Here is a 16,636-nt window from a genome sequence, read left to right on the forward strand (position 1 = left end):
GTTGGATGAGGGACACCACATGTTGGATGAGGAACACCACATGTTGGATGAGGGACACCACATGTTGGATGAGGGACACCACATGTTGGATGAGGGACGCCACATGTTGGATGAGGGACACCACATGTTGGATGAGGGACACCACATGTTGGATGAGGGACACCGCATGTTGGATGAGGGACACCACATGTTGGATGAGGGACACCACATGTTGGATGAGGAACACCACATGTTGGATGAGGGACACCACATGTTGGATGAGGGACACCACATGTTGGATGAGGAACACCACATGTTGGATGAGGGACACCACATGTTGGATGAGGGACACCACATGTTGGATGAGGGACACCACATGTTGGATGAAGGACACCACATGTTGGATGAAGGACACCACATGTTGGATGAGGGACACCACATGTTGGATGAAGGACACCACATGTTGGATGAAGGACACCACATGTTGGATGAGGGACACCACATGTTGGATGAGGGACACCACATGTTGGATGAGGGACACCACATGTTGGATGAGGGACACCACATGTTGGATGAGGAACGCCACATGTTGGATGAGGGACGCCAAATGTTGGATGACGGACACCACATGTTGGATGAGGGACACCACATGTTGGATGAGGGACACCACATGTTGGATGAGGGACACCACATGTTGGATGAGGAACACCACATGTTGGATGAGGGACACCACATGTTGGATGAGGGACGCCACATGTTGGATGAGGGACACCACATGTTGGATGAGGGACACCACATGTTGAATGAAGGACACCACATGTTGGATGAGGAACACCACATGTTGGATGAGGGACACCACATGTTGGATGAGGGACACCACATGTTGGATGAGGAACACCACATGTTGGATGAGGGACACCACATGTTGGATGAGGGACACCACATGTTGGATGAGGAACACCACATGTTGGATGAGGGACACCACATGTTGGATGAGGAACACCACATGTTGGATGAGGGACACCACATGTTGGATGAGGGACACCACATGTTGGATGAGGGACACCACATGTTGGATGAGGAACACCACATGTTGGATGAGGAACACCACATGTTGGATGAGGGACACCACATGTTGGATGAGGAACACCACATGTTGGATGAGGGACACCACATGTTGGATGAGGGACACCACATGTTGGATGAGGGACGCCACATGTTGGATGAGGGACACCACATGTTGGATGAGGGACACCACATGTTGGATGAGGGACACCGCATGTTGGATGAGGGACACCACATGTTGGATGAGGGACACCACATGTTGGATGAGGAACACATAATAAAACAAAAAAAAATAAAAAATAAAAACAAAATAATAAAAATCATGCAAAAATTCAGTGTATAAATTGTATCAATATATATATAAAAATCAGAGCAGAAAATTTCACCGTGTAAAAAATTTGGAGTTGAAAAATTCAGTGTAAAATAATAATAATTGTGCAACATTTCTGTGTATAAATTTCAATATATATAAAAAAAAAATCAGTGCAGAACATTTCATCGTGTAAAAATTCAGTGTAAAATAATTTGGTGTTTAAAAATTCAGTGTAAAATAATAATAATTGTGCAAAAATTAAATGTATAAATTTCAATACATATATAAAAAAATCAATGCACAAAATTTCATTGTGTAAAAATTGTGTAAAATAATTAGGTGTTGAAAAATTCAGTGTAAAATAATAATAATTGTGCAACATTTCTGTGTATAAATTTCAATATGAAAAATAAAACAAATCAGTGCAGAACATTTCATTGAGTAAAAATTCAGTATAAAATAATTTGGTGTTTAAAAATTCAGTGTAAAATAATAATAATTGTTCAAAAATTCAATGTATAAATTTCAATATATATATAAAAAAATCAATGCACAAAATGTCACTGTGTAAAAATTGTGTAAAATAATTTGTTTAAAAATTCAGTGTAAAAATTGTGTAAAATAATTAGGTGTTTAAAAATTCAGTGTAAAATAATAATAATTGTGCAAAATTTTAGTGTATAAATTTCAATATGTATATAGAAAAAAAATCAGTGCACAAAATTTCACAGTGTAAAATAATTTGGTGTTAAAAATGAGTTTTTATATATAAGAAGATGGCAGGTAAGAACATGGAAGGTAAGATCATGGAAGGTAAGAAGATGGAAGGTAAGAAGATGTCAGGTAAGAACATGGAAGGTAAGAACATGGAAGGTAAGAAGATGGCAGGTAAGAAGATGGAAGGTAAGAAGATGGCAGGTAAGAACATGGAAGGTAAGAACATGGAAGGTAAGATCATGGAAGGTAAGAACATGGAAGGTAAGATCATGGAAGGTAAAATCATGGAAGGTAAGAAGATGGCAGGTAAGAAGATGGCAGGTAAGAACATGGAAGGTAAGAACATGGAAGGTAAGATCATGGAAGGTTAGATCATGGAAGGTAAGAAGATGGCAGGTAAGAAGATGGCAGGTAAGAACATGGAAGGTAAGAAGATGGCAGGTAAGAACATGGAAGGTAAGAACATGGAAGGTAAGATCATGGCAGGTAAGAAGATGGCAGGTAAGAAGATGTCAGGTAAGAAGATGGCAGGTAAGAACGCGGAAGGTAAGATCATGGCAGGTAAGATCATGGCAGGTAAGAAGATGGCAGGTAAGAAGATGGCAGGTAAGAACATGGAAGGTAAGAACATGGAAGGTAAGATCATGGAAGGTTAGATCATGGAAGGTAAGAAGATGGCAGGTAAGAAGATGGCAGGTAAGAACATGGAAGGTAAGAAGATGGCAGGTAAGAACATGGAAGGTAAGAACATGGAAGGTAAGATCATGGCAGGTAAGAAGATGGCAGGTAAGAAGATGTCAGGTAAGAAGATGGCAGGTAAGAACGCGGAAGGTAAGATCATGGCAGGTAAGATCATGGCAGGTAAGAAGATGGCAGGTAAGAAGATGGCAGGTAAGAAGATAGCAAGTAAGATCATGGAAGGTAAGAAGATGTCAGGTAAGAAGATGTCAGGTAAGAAGATGGCAGGTAAGAAGATGCCAGGTAAGAAGATGTCAGGTAAGAAGATGTCAGGTAAGAAGATGGCAGGTAAGAACATGGAAGGTAAGAAGATGGCAGGTAAGAAGATGTCAGGTAAGAAGATGGCAGGTAAGAAGATGCCAGGTAAGAAGATGGCAGGTAAGAAGATGTCAGGTAAGAAGATGGCAGGTAAGAAGATGTCAGGTAAGAAGATGGCAGGTAAGAAGATGCCAGGTAAGAAGATGTCAGGAAAGAAGATGGCAGGTAAGAACATGGCAGGTAAGAAGATGGCAGGTAAGAACATGGAAGGTAAGAAGATGGCAGGTAAGAAGATGTCAGGTAAGAACATGGAAGGTAATAAGATGGCAGGTAAGAACATGGCAGGTAAGATCATGTCAGGTAAGAAGATGTCAGGTAAGAATATGGCAGGAAAGAAGATGTCAGGTAAGAAGATGTCAGGTAAGAAGGTAAGAAGATGGTCCTCACCTCTCCCGTGGAGACGGCGCCGGGCACCCGCAGCGAGATGATCTTCTGGTAGCCCAGCGAGCTGAAGGCTCCCTTCAGGCGGACGGCGGTGCGCAGGTTGAGGGCCCAGAGCAGCGAGATGAGGAAGCCCTTGAAGAACTCGGAGGTGAACAAGGCCACACACAGACTGATGCCGTGCAGACGGCTGGACTTGGACGGATCGTCCACGTAGTCCAGGAGCAGGTAGACCATGACGGCCTGCACAGACCAGGACACAACTCACACTTTCCTCATGGATTTGTACTTTTGATTATTATTCTTTTAATCTGTCTCTCACACACACACACACACACACACACACACACACACACACACACACACACACACACACACACACACACACACACACACACACACACACACAGTCGTGGTCAAAAGTGTACATACACTTGTAAAGAACATTGTCCTGTTGGAACACCCAACTGTGCCCATTTAAAGCAGCAGTTCCATTGGCAGCAAAACAGGCCCAGAGCATAATACTACCACCACCATGCTTGACGGTAGGCATGGTGCTCCTGGGATTAAAGGCCCCACCTTTTCTCCTCCAAACATATTGCTGGGTATTGTGGCCAAACAGCTCACTTTTTGTTTCATCTGACATCACACGGACAAAGATAAGACCTTCTGGAGGAAAGTGCTGTGGTCAGGTTAGGGTCTGTGGGTTAGGGTTAGGGTCAGGGTTAGGGTTAGGGTTAGGGTCAGGGTTGGTGTCGGGGTTGGGGTTGGGGTTAAGGTTAAGGTTAGGGTTAGGATTAGGGTTAGGGTTAGGCATAAAGAAAAAGAGATGGTTAGGGTTAGGGTTAGAGTTAGGGTTAGGCATAAAGTAAAAGTGTTGGTTAGGGCTAGGTTTGGGGGTGGCATTAGGATTAGGGTTAGGGTTAAGGTTAGGCATAAAGAAAGAAGTTGGTTAGTGTTAGGGTTAGGGTTGGGGTTGGGTTTGGGGTTAGGGTTAGGATTAGGTTTAGGATTAGGCATAAAGAAAAATAGTTGGTTAGGGTTAGGGCTAGGGTTGGGGGTGGGTTAGGGTTAGGGTTAGGGTTAGGCATAAAGAAAAATAGTTGGTTAGGGTTAGGGCTAGGGTTGCGGGTGGGTTAGGGTTAGGGTTAGGCATAAAGAAAAAAGAGATGGTAGGGATAGGGCTAGGGTTAGGGTTAGAGTTAGGGTTAGGCATAAAGTAAAAGTGTTGGTTAGGGCTAGGTTTGGGGGTGGGATTAGGATTAGGGATAGGGTTAAGGTTAGGCATAAAGAAAGAAGTTGGTTAGTGTTAGGGTTGGGGTTGGGGTTAAGGTTAGGGTTAGGATTAGGTTTAGGATTAGGCATAAAGAAAAATAGTTGGTTAGGGTTAGGGCTAGGGTTGCAGGTGGGTTAGGGTTAGGGTTAGGGATAAAGAAAAAAAGATGGTAGGGATAGGGCTAGGGTTAGGGTTAGAGTTAGGGTTAGGGTTGGGGTTAGGGTTAGGGTTAGGATTAGGATTAGATTTAGGATTAGGCATAAAGAAAAATAGTTGGTTAGGGTTAGGGCTAGGGTTGTGGATGGGTTAGGGTTAGGGTTAGGTTTGGGGTTAGGTTAGGGTTAGGGTTGGGGTTGGGGTTGGGGTTAGGGTTAGGATTAGGATTAGGGTTAGGATTAGGATTAGATTTAGGATTAGGCATAAAGAAAAATAGTTGGTTAGGGTTAGGGCTAGGGTTGGGGGTGGGTTAGGGTTAGGGTTAGGGTTAAAGTTAGGGTTAGGGTTAGCCATAAAGAAAAAGTGTTGGTTAGGGCTAGGTTTGGGGGTGGGGTTAGAATTAGGGTTAGGGTTAGGCATAAAGAAAGAAGTTGGTTAGTGTTAGGGCTAGGGTTAGGGTTGGGGTTGCGGTTGGGGTTAGGGTTAGGGTTAGGATTAGGATTAGGGTTAGGATTAGGATTAGATTTAGGATTAGGCATAAAGAAAATAGTTGGTTAGGGTTAGAGCTAGGGTTGGGGGTGGGTTAGGGTTAGGGTTGGGTTTGGGGTTAGGGTAGGGTTAGGGTTAGGGTTAGGATTAGGGTTAGGCATAAAGAAAGTAGTTGGTTAGTGTTAGGGCTAGGGTTAGGGTTGGGGTTAGGGTTAGGGTTAGGATTAGGATTAGGGTTAGGATTAGGATTAGATTTAGGATTAGGCATAAAGGAAAATAGTTGGTTTGGGTTAGGGCTAGGGTTGAGGGTGGGTTAGGGTTTGGGTTAAGGTTAGGGTAAGGGTTAGGCATAAAGTAAAAGTGTTGGTTAGGGCTAGGTTTGGGGGTGGGGTTAGGATTAGGGTTAGTGTTAGGCATAAAGAAAGAGGTTGGTTAGTGTTAGGGTTAGGGTTAGGATTGGGGTTGGGGTTACGGTTAGGATTAGGATTAGGTTTAGGATTAAGCATAAAGTTTAATAGTTGGTTAGGGTTAGGGCTAGGGTTGGGTTAGGGTTAGGTTTAGGGTTAGGATTAGGTTTAGGATTAAGCATAAAGTTTAATAGTTGGTTAGGGTTGGGGGTGGGTTAGGGTTTGGGTTAGGGTTAGGGTTAGGCATAAAGAAAAAGTGTTGGTTAGGGTTAGGGTTAGGGTTAGGCATAAAGAAAAAGTGTTGGTTAGGGCTAGGTTTGGGGGTGGGGTTAGGATTAGGGTTAGGGTTAGGCATAAAGAAAGAGGTTGGTTAGTGTTAGGGTTAGGGTTGGGGTTGGGGTTAGGGTTAGGTTTAGGATTAGGATTAGGATTAGGCATAAAGAAACATAGTTGGTTAGGGTTAGGGCTATGGTTGGGGGTGGGTTAGGGTTAAGGTTAGGGTTAGGGTTAGGCATAAAGAAAGGGTGTTGGTTGGGGCTAGGTTTGGGGGTGGGGTTAGGATTAGGGTTAGGGTTAGGCATAAAGAAAGAAGTTGGTTAGTGTTAGCGCTAGGGTTAGGGTTAGGGTTAGGATTAGGATTAGATTTAGGATTAGACATAAAGAAAAATAGTTGGTTAGGGTTAGGGCTAGGATTGGGGGTGGGTTAGGTTTAGGGTTAGGTTTAGGGTTAGCCATAAAGAAAAGTGTTGGTTAGGGCTAGGTTTGGGGGTGGGGTTAGGATTAGGGTTAGGGTTAGGCATAAAGAAAGAAGTTGGTTAGTGTTAGGGCTAGGGTTAAGGTTGGAGTTGGGGTTAGGATTAGGATTAGGGTTAGGATTAGGATTAGATTTAGGATTAGGCATGAAGAAAAATAGTTGGATAGGGTTAGATGATTAGGGTTACGCATAAAGAAAGAAGTTGGTTAGTGTTAGGGCTAGGGTTAGGGTTGGGGTTGGGGTTAGGATTAGGGTTAGGATTAGATTTAGGATTAGGCATAAAGCAAAATAGTTGGTTAGGGTTAGGGCTAGGGTTGGGTTAAGGTTTGGGTTAGGGTTAGGGTTAGGCATAAAGAAAAAGTGTTGGTTAGGGCTAGGTTTGGGGGTGGGGTTAGGATTAGGGTTAGGGTTAGGCATAAAGAAAAAAGTTGGTTAGTGTTAGCGCTAGGGTTAGGGTTGGGTTTGGGGTTGGGGTTAGGGTTAGGGTTAGGATTAGGATTAGGGTTGGGATTAGGAATAGATTTAGGATTAGGCATAAAGAAAAATAGTTGGTTTCGGTTAGGGCTAGGGTTGAGGGTGGGTTAGGGTTTGGGTTAAGGTTAGGGTAAGGGTTAGGCATAAAGTAAAGGTGTTGGTTAGGGCTAGGTTTGGGGGTGGGGTTAGGATTAGGGTTAGGGTTAGGCATAAAGAAAGAAATTGGTTAGTGTTAGGGCTAGGGTTAGGGTTGGGGTTGGGGTTAGGGTTAGGGTTAGGATTAGGATTAGGGTTAGGATTAGGATTAGATTTAGGATTAGGCATAAAGAAAAATAGTTGGTTTGGGTTAGGGCTAGGGTTGAGGGTGGGTTAGGGTTTGGGTTAAGGTTAGGGTAAGGGTTAGGCATAAAGTAAAAGTGTTAGGGTTAGGGTTAGGCATAAAGAAAGGTGTTGGTTAGTGTTAGGGCTAGGGTTAGGGTTGGGGTTAGGGTTAGGCATAAAGTAAAAATGTTGGTTAGGGCTAGGTTTGGGGGTGGGATTAGGGTTAGGGTTAGGCATAAAGAAAGAGGTTGGTTAGTGTTAGGGTTAGGATTGGGGTTGGGGTTGGGGTTGGGGTTGGGGTTACGGTTAGGATTAGGGTTAGGATTAGGATTAGGTTTAGGATTAAGCATAAAGTTTAATAGTTGGTTAGGGTTAGGGCTAGGGTTGGGTTAGGGTTAGGGTTAGGATTAGGTTTAGGATTAAGCATAAAGTTTAAAAGTTGGTTAGGGTTAGGGCTAGGGTTGGGGGTGGGTTAGGGTTTGGGTTAGGGTTAGGGTTAGGGTTAGGCATAAAGAAAAAGTGTTGGTTAGGGTTAGGGTTAGGCATAAAGAAAAAGTGTTTGTTAGGGCTAGGTTTGGGGGTGGGGTTAGGATTAGGGTTAGGGTTAGGCATAAAGAAAGAAGTTGGTTAGTGTTAGGGTTAGGGTTGGGGTTGGGGTTGGGGTTAGGGTTAGGATTAGGATTAGGGATAAAGAAAAATAGTTGGTTAGGGTTAGGGCTATGGTTGGGGGTGGGTTAGGGTTTGGGTTAGGGTTAGGGTTAGGCATAAAGAAAAATTGTTGGTTAGGGCTAGGTTTGGGGGTGGGGTTAGGATTAGGGTTAGGGTTGGGCATAAAGAAAGAAGTTGGTTAGTGTTAGCGCTAGGGTTAGGGTTAGGGTTAGGATTAGGATTAGGGTTAGGATTAGGATTAGATTTAGGATTAGGCATAAAGAAAAATAGTTGGTTAGGGTTAGGGCTAGGATTGGGGGTGGGTTAGGTTTAGGGTTAGGGTTAGCCATAAAGAAAAGTGTTGGTTAGGGCTAGGTTTGGGGGTGGGGTTAGGATTAGGGTTAGGGTTAGGCATAAAGAAAGAAGTTGGTTAGTGTTAGGGCTAGGGTTAGGGTTGGGGTTGGGGTTGGGGTTAGGGTTAGGATTAGGATTAGGATTAGATTTAGGATTAGGCATAAAGAAAAATAGTTGGATAGGGTTAGGGCTAGGGTTGGGGGTGGGTTAGGGTTAGGGTTAGGTTTGGGGTTAGGGTAGGGTTAGGGTTAGGGTTGGGGTTAGGGTTAGGATTATGATTAGGGTTACGCATAAAGAAAGAAGTTGGTTAGTGTTAGGGCTAGGTTTAGGGTTGGGGTTGGGGTTGGGGTTAGGATTAGGGTTAGGATTAGGATTAGATTTAGGATTAGGCATAAAGCAAAATAGTTGGTTAGGGTTAGGGCTAGGGTTGGGGGTGGGTTAGGGTTAGGGTTAGGTTTGGGGTTAGGGTTGGGTTAGGGTTAGGGTTGGGGTTGGGGTTAGGGTTAGGATTAGGGTTAGGATTAGGATTAGGGTTAGGGTTAGGCATAAAGCAAAATAGTTGGTTAGGGTTAGGGCTAGGGTTGGGTTAGGGTTTGGGTTAGGGTTAAGGTTAGGGTTAGGCATAAAGAAAAGGTGTTGGTTAGGGCTAGGTTTGGGGGTGGGGTTAGGATTAGGGTTAGGGTTAGGCATAAAGAAAAAAGTTGGTTAGTGTTAGCGCTAGGGTTAGGGTTGGGTTTGGGGTTGGGGTTAGGGTTAGGGTTAGGGTTAGGATTAGGATTAGGGTTAGGATTAGGGTTAGGATTAGGATTAGATTTAGGATTAGGCATAAAGAAAAATAGTTGGTTAGGGTTAGGGCTAGGATTGGGGGTGGGTTAGGTTTAGGATTAGGGTTAGGGTTAGGCATAAAGAAATGAAGTTGGTTAGTGTTAGGGCTAGGGTTAGGGTTGGGGTTAGGGTTAGGGTTAGGATTAGGATTAGGATTAGATTTAGGATTAGGCATAAAGAAAAATAGTTGGTTAGGGCTAGGGTTGGGGGTGGGTTAGGGTTAGGGTTGGGTTTGGGGTTAGGGTAGGGTTAGGGTTAGGGTTAGGGTTAGGGTTGGGGTTGGGGTTAGGATTAGGATTTGGGTTAGGGTTACGCATAAAGAAAGAAGTTGGTTAGTGTTAGGGCTAGGGTTAGGGTTGGGGTTGGGGTTAGGGTTAGGGTCAGGATTAGGATTAGGGTTAGGATTAGATTTAGGATTAGGCATAAAGCAAAATAGTTGGTTAGTGTTAGGGCTAGGGTTGGGGGTGGGTTAGGGTTAGGTTTGGGGTTAGGGTTAGGGTTGGGGTTGGGGTTAGGGTTAGGATTAGGATTAGGGTTAGGGTTAGGCATAAAGAAAAATAGTTGGTTAGGGTTAGGGCTAGGGTTGGGTTAGGGTTTGGGTTAGGGTTAAGGTTAGGGTTAGGCATAAAGAAAAAGTGTTGGTTAGGGCTAGGTTTGGGGGTGGGGTTAGGATTAGGGTTAGGGTTAGGCATAAAGAAAGAAGTTGGTTAGTGTTAGGGTTAGGGTTAGGGTTGGGTTGGGGTTAGGGTTAGGGTTAGGATTAGGATTAGGTTTAGGATTAGGCATAAAGAAAAATAGTTGGTTAGGGTTAGGGCTAGGGGTGGATTAGGGTTTGGGTTAGGGTTAGGGTTAAGGTTAGGGTTAGGCATAAAGAAAAGTGTTGGTCAGGGCTAGGTTTGGGGGTGGGGTTAGGATTAGGGTTAGGGTTAGGCATAAAGAAAGAAGTTGGTTAGTGTTAGGGCTAGGGTTAGGGTTGGGGTTAGGGTTAGGGTTAGGGTTAGGGTTAGGATTAGGATTAGGATTAGATTTAGGATTAGGCATAAAGCAAAATAGTTGGTTAGTGTTAGGGCTAGGGTTGGGGGTGGGTTAGGGTTAGGTTTGGGGTTAGGGTTAGGGTTGGGGTTGGGGTTAGGATTAGGATTAGGGTTAGGGTTAGGCATAAAGAAAAATAGTTGGTTAGGGTTAGGGCTAGGGTTGGGTTAGGGTTTGGGTTAGGGTTAGGGTTAGGGTTAGGATTAGGATTAGGATTAGATTTAGGATTAGGCATAAAGCAAAATAGTTGGTTAGGGCTAGGGTTGGGGGTGTGTTAGGGTTAGGGTTGGGTTTGGGGTTAGGGTAGGGTTAGGGTTAGGGTTAGGGTTGGGGTTGGGGTTAGGATTAGGATTTGGGTTAGGGTTACGCATAAAGAAAGAAGTTGGTTAGTGTTAGGGCTAGGGTTAGGGTTGGGGTTGGGGTTAGGGTTAGGGTTAGGATTAGGATTAGGGTTAGGATTAGATTTAGGATTAGGCATAAAGCAAAATAGTTGGTTAGTGTTAGGGCTAGGGTTGGGGGTGGGTTAGGGTTAGGTTTGGGGTTAGGGTTAGGGTTAGGGTTGGGGTTGGGGTTAGGATTAGGATTAGGGTTAGGGTTAGGCATAAAGAAAAATAGTTGGTTAGGGTTAGGGCTAGGGTTGGGTTAGGGTTTGGGTTAGGGTTTGGGTTAGGGTTAAGGTTAGGGTTAGGCATAAAGAAAAAGTGTTGGTTAGGGCTAGGTTTGGGGGTGGGGTTAGGATTAGGGTTAGGGTTAGGCATAAAGAAAAAAGTTGGTTAGGGTTAGGGCTAGGGTTGGGTTAGGGTTTGGGTTAGGGTTAAGGTTAGGGTTAGGCATAAAGAAAAGGTGTTGGTTAGGGCTAGGTTTGGGGGTGGGGTTAGGATTAGGGTTAGGGTTAGGCATAAAGAAAAAAGTTGGTTAGTGTTAGCGCTAGGGTTAGGGTTGGGTTTGGGGTTGGGGTTAGGGTTAGGGTTAGGGTTAGGATTAGGATTAGGGTTAGGATTAGGGTTAGGATTAGGGTTAGGATTAGGATTAGATTTAGGATTAGGCATAAAGAAAAATAGTTGGTTAGGGTTAGGGCTAGGATTGGGGGTGGGTTAGGTTTAGGATTAGGGTTAGGGTTAGGCATAAAGAAATGAAGTTGGTTAGTGTTAGGGCTAGGGTTAGGGTTGGGGTTAGGGTTAGGGTTAGGATTAGGATTAGGATTAGATTTAGGATTAGGCATAAAGAAAAATAGTTGGTTAGGGCTAGGGTTGGGGGTGGGTTAGGGTTAGGGTTGGGTTTGGGGTTAGGGTAGGGTTAGGGTTAGGGTTAGGGTTGGGGTTAGGATTAGGATTTGGGTTAGGGTTACGCATAAAGAAAGAAGTTGGTTAGTGTTAGGGCTAGGGTTAGGGTTGGGGTTGGGGTTAGGGTTAGGGTCAGGATTAGGATTAGGGTTAGGATTAGATTTAGGATTAGGCATAAAGCAAAATAGTTGGTTAGTGTTAGGGCTAGGGTTGGGGGTGGGTTAGGGTTAGGTTTGGGGTTAGGGTTAGGGTTGGGGTTGGGGTTAGGGTTAGGATTAGGATTAGGGTTAGGGTTAGGCATAAAGAAAAATAGTTGGTTAGGGTTAGGGCTAGGGTTGGGTTAGGGTTTGGGTTAGGGTTAGGATTAGGATTAGGTTTAGGATTAGGCATAAAGAAAAATAGTTGGTTAGGGTTAGGGCTAGGGGTGGATTAGGGTTTGGGTTAGGGTTAGGGTTAAGGTTAGGGTTAGGCATAAAGAAAAGTGTTGGTCAGGGCTAGGTTTGGGGGTGGGGTTAGGATTAGGGTTAGGGTTAGGCATAAAGAAAGAAGTTGGTTAGTGTTAGGGCTAGGGTTAGGGTTGGGGTTAGGGTTAGGGTTAGGGTTAGGATTAGGATTAGGATTAGATTTAGGATTAGGCATAAAGCAAAATAGTTGGTTAGGGCTAGGGTTGGGGGTGTGTTAGGGTTAGGGTTGGGTTTGGGGTTAGGGTAGGGTTAGGGTTAGGGTTAGGGTTGGGGTTGGGGTTAGGATTAGGATTTGGGTTAGGGTTACGCATAAAGAAAGAAGTTGGTTAGTGTTAGGGCTAGGGTTAGGGTTGGGGTTGGGGTTAGGGTTAGGGTTAGGATTAGGATTAGGGTTAGGATTAGATTTAGGATTAGGCATAAAGCAAAATAGTTGGTTAGTGTTAGGGCTAGGGTTGGGGGTGGGTTAGGGTTAGGTTTGGGGTTAGGGTTAGGGTTAGGGTTGGGGTTGGGGTTAGGATTAGGATTAGGGTTAGGGTTAGGCATAAAGAAAAATAGTTGGTTAGGGTTAGGGCTAGGGTTGGGTTAGGGTTTGGGTTAGGGTTTGGGTTAGGGTTAAGGTTAGGGTTAGGCATAAAGAAAAAGTGTTGGTTAGGGCTAGGTTTGGGGGTGGGGTTAGGATTAGGGTTAGGGTTAGGCATAAAGAAAGAAGTTGGTTAGTGTTAGGGTTAGGGTTGGGTTGGGGTTAGGGTTAGGGTTAGGATTAGGATTAGGTTTAGGATTAGGCATAAAGAAAAATAGTTGGTTAGGGTTAGGGCTAGGGGTGGATTAGGGTTTGGGTTAGGGTTAGGGTTAAGGTTAGGGTTAGGCATAAAGAAAAGTGTTGGTTAGGGCTAGGTTTGGGGGTGGGGTTAGGATTAGGGTTAGGCATAAAGAAAGAAGTTGGTTAGTGTTAGGGCTAGGGTTAGGGTTGGGGTTAGGGTTAGGGTTAGGGTTAGGATTAGGATTAGGATTAGATTTAGGATTAGGCATAAAGCAAAATAGTTGGTTAGGGCTAGGGTTGGGGGTGGGTTAGGGTTAGGGTTGGGTTTGGGGTTAGGGTAGGGTTAGGGTTAGGGTTAGGGTTGGGGTTGGGGTTAGGATTAGGATTTGGGTTAGGGTTACGCATAAAGAAAGAAGTTGGTTAGTGTTAGGGCTAGGGTTAGGGTTGGGGTTGGGGTTAGGGTTACGGTTAGGATTAGGATTAGGGTTAGGATTAGATTTAGGATTAGGCATAAAGCAAAATAGTTGGTTAGTGTTAGGGCTAGGGTTGGGGGTGGGTTAGGGTTAGGTTTGGGGTTAGGGTTAGGGTTAGGGTTGGGGTTGGGGTTAGGATTAGGATTAGGGTTAGGGTTAGGCATAAAGAAAAATAGTTGGTTAGGGTTAGGGCTAGGGTTGGGTTAGGGTTTGGGTTAGGGTTTGGGTTAGGGTTAAGGTTAGGGTTAGGCATAAAGAAAAAGTGTTGGTTAGGGCTAGGTTTGGGGGTGGGGTTAGGATTAGGGTTAGGGTTAGGCATAAAGAAAGAAGTTGGTTAGTGTTAGGGTTAGGGTTGGGTTGGGGTTAGGGTTAGGGTTAGGATTAGGATTAGGTTTAGGATTAGGCATAAAGAAAAATAGTTGGTTAGGGTTAGGGCTAGGGGTGGATTAGGGTTTGGGTTAGGGTTAGGGTTAAGGTTAGGGTTAGGCATAAAGAAAAGTGTTGGTTAGGGCTAGGTTTGGGGGTGGGGTTAGGATTAGGGTTAGGCATAAAGAAAGAAGTTGGTTAGTGTTAGGGCTAGGGTTAGGGTTGGGGTTAGGGTTAGGGTTAGGGTTAGGATTAGGATTAGGATTAGATTTAGGATTAGGCATAAAGCAAAATAGTTGGTTAGGGCTAGGGTTGGGGGTGGGTTAGGGTTAGGGTTGGGTTTGGGGTTAGGGTAGGGTTAGGGTTAGGGTTAGGGTTGGGGTTGGGGTTAGGATTAGGATTTGGGTTAGGGTTACGCATAAAGAAAGAAGTTGGTTAGTGTTAGGGCTAGGGTTAGGGTTGGGGTTGGGGTTAGGGTTACGGTTAGGATTAGGATTAGGGTTAGGATTAGATTTAGGATTAGGCATAAAGCAAAATAGTTGGTTAGTGTTAGGGCTAGGGTTGGGGGTGGGTTAGGGTTAGGTTTGGGGTTAGGGTTAGGGTTAGGGTTGGGGTTGGGGTTAGGATTAGGATTAGGGTTAGGGTTAGGCATAAAGAAAAATAGTTGGTTAGGGTTAGGGCTAGGGTTGGGTTAGGGTTTGGGTTAGGGTTTGGGTTAGGGTTAAGGTTAGGGTTAGGCATAAAGAAAAAGTGTTGGTTAGGGCTAGGTTTGGGGGTGGGGTTAGGATTAGGGTTAGGGTTAGGCATAAAGAAAGAAGTTGGTTAGTGTTAGGGTTAGGGTTGGGTTGGGGTTAGGGTTAGGGTTAGGATTAGGATTAGGTTTAGGATTAGGCATAAAGAAAAATAGTTTGTTAGGGTTAGGGCTAGGGGTGGATTAGGGTTTGGGTTAGGGTTAGGGTTAAGGTTAGGGTTAGGCATAAAGAAAAGTGTTGGTTAGGGCTAGGTTTGGGGGTGGGGTTAGGATTAGGGTTAGGCATAAAGAAAGAAGTTGGTTAGTGTTAGGGTTAGGGTTAGGTTTAGGTTTTGGGTTAGGGTTAGGGTTGGGGTTGGGGTTGGGGTTTGGGTTGGGGTTAGGGTTATGGTTAGGATTAGTGTTAGGATTAGGATTAGGGTTAGGATTAGGATTAGATTTAGGATTAGGCATAAAGAAAAAAGTTGGTTAGGGTTAGGGCTAGGGTTGGGGGTGGGTTAGGGTTAGGGCTAGGTTTAGGGTTAGGGTAGGGTTAGGGTTAAGGTTAGGATTAGGGGTAGGATTAGGGTTAGGGTTAGGCATAAAGAAAAAGAGTTGGTTAGGGTTAGGGTTAGGATTAGGATTAGGGTTAGGGTTAGGCATAAAGAAAAAGAGTTGGTTAGGGTTAGAGTTGGGGGTGGGGTTAGGGTAGGGTTAGTGTTAGGGTTAGGGTTGGGGGTGGGGTTAGGATTAGGATTAGGGTTAGGGTTAGATGTTAGGGGTTAGGGTTAGGTTAAAAAAAAAAAGGTCTGTAAAAGCACATCCATGCAACATTTTGAGCAAAGAAGCACAATGAGATGTTATGTTGAGTCTAAACCAAAAGACTAAAGAGTAAATGGAAACTCACCGGACCCAGGAACGCGGCCACCATGGCGAGGACCCCAACAAAGACGGAGACCACCAGTCTGGTTCTTTGGAAGCGAAGAATGACCCGCACCAACGAGGCATCCTCCAGACCCGACTCGGCCACTTCCTCCTCCCAGAGTCTTTGGAGCCTGGGAAGAGGTCAAGACCACAAGATCTTTCTCGAACCGTCATCCCAAGACTCAGTCCTACGAGAGTCTCAGACCTTTCCGTGCTGTGCCCGGCTTCGTCCAAAGGAGACAGGTGGAGAGAGCTCACGTCCAGCCTCTTCCGGAACATGGCCCACATCATGGACGACATCCACCCGAAGGACGTGAAGGAGAGGAAGCCGGCGTTGTCCATGGGGTGTGGCCTGGACAGGAAGCGTGTTAGCACGGGGCTAGCCAGGTGGCTCAGGAAGGTGTTGGCACTGACTGGGATGAAGTCCAGCGGAGAGGTTTGAGAGTCTGGACGCTCTGCTGGTACTTCCCAAACAGCGACGGCTTGACTTTGTGCTCCGAACCCAGAGTTCCGCGGTGGACGCCATGGTCTGTCCCGTTGGTCTACCAAGTCCAGGGGAACATCACACGCGTTGCTCAGAAAGGCAGAAGGAACCATGAGACACCACTTGGTTGTTGGTCGGGTACTCACAGTTAGACTGAAGACCTGCTCTTTTTTGTCCAAATCTTCATCCTTCATCTTGTCCTGCACATGTGCAGCCATTGTTTAAACTCTGGTCATGACAACTAGTTTTAAATGCTAAACAAAGTTAAAAAAAAAAAAAGGTATGCAATTGAAATTATTAAGTGGATCCAAAACAGAGCCTTGAGGGACACCAGTGGTAAAAGTGTAAAACCTAAATACGGTTTACAAAGTTACATTGAAGTTAAAAAAAGGTATGCAATTGAAAGTATTAAGTGGATCCAAAACAGAGCCTTGAGGGACACCAGTGGTAAAAGTGTAAAACCTAAATACGGTTTACAAAGTTACATTGAAGTTAAAAAAAGGTATGCAATTGAAATTATTAAGTGGATCCAAACCAGAGCCTTGAGGGACACCAGTGGTAAAAGCGTAAAACCTAAATACGGTTTACAAAGTTACATTGAAGTTAAAAAAAGGTAATAACGTAAGAGTAAGAATGTAAATGAGGAGGATCCAAAACAGAGCCTTGAGGGACACCAGTGGTAAAAGCTTCTTAAGAACATCTTTTTTTACTTACCTTTTTCGTTTTATCTAAGTAGTTTTCTGACGTCCTGTTTCTAACATAATTCAACTCTACCACAGTGTTCAATACATCCAACTCCAGGGAAGTCACACCCCAGCCTGCAGGTAGCAAAAGACTGAACTGGTCTACTGCAGGTTTTCACAACCATCCCCCAACCAGTTTATCAACAACACCCCAACACCCGC

At 44.6% G+C, this 16,636-nt stretch overlaps 1 protein-coding gene across 1 annotated transcript in view; it reads right to left on the minus strand.

Annotated features, from left to right (window-relative positions):
* The window catches only part of LOC133608398 (ATP-binding cassette sub-family C member 12-like), a 125,842-nt gene that overhangs the window by 106,032 nt on the left and 3,174 nt on the right, over positions 1-16,636 (minus strand). The window contains exons 2-6 of the mRNA XM_061963602.1: positions 15,878-16,549; positions 15,662-15,789; positions 15,453-15,599; positions 15,231-15,378; positions 3,518-3,754 (exon numbers count right to left, since the gene is read on the minus strand). Of these exons, the coding sequence (XP_061819586.1) occupies positions 3,518-3,754; positions 15,231-15,378; positions 15,453-15,599; positions 15,662-15,789; positions 15,878-15,949 (732 nt within the window). The 5' untranslated portion in view covers positions 15,950-16,549. The remainder of the gene's footprint in view (positions 1-3,517; positions 3,755-15,230; positions 15,379-15,452; positions 15,600-15,661; positions 15,790-15,877; positions 16,550-16,636) is intronic.

The sequence above is a fragment of the Nerophis lumbriciformis genome, linkage group LG06 (genome assembly GCF_033978685.3).
Source record: "Nerophis lumbriciformis linkage group LG06, RoL_Nlum_v2.1, whole genome shotgun sequence".
Lineage (NCBI taxonomy): Eukaryota > Metazoa > Chordata > Actinopteri > Syngnathiformes > Syngnathidae > Nerophis > Nerophis lumbriciformis.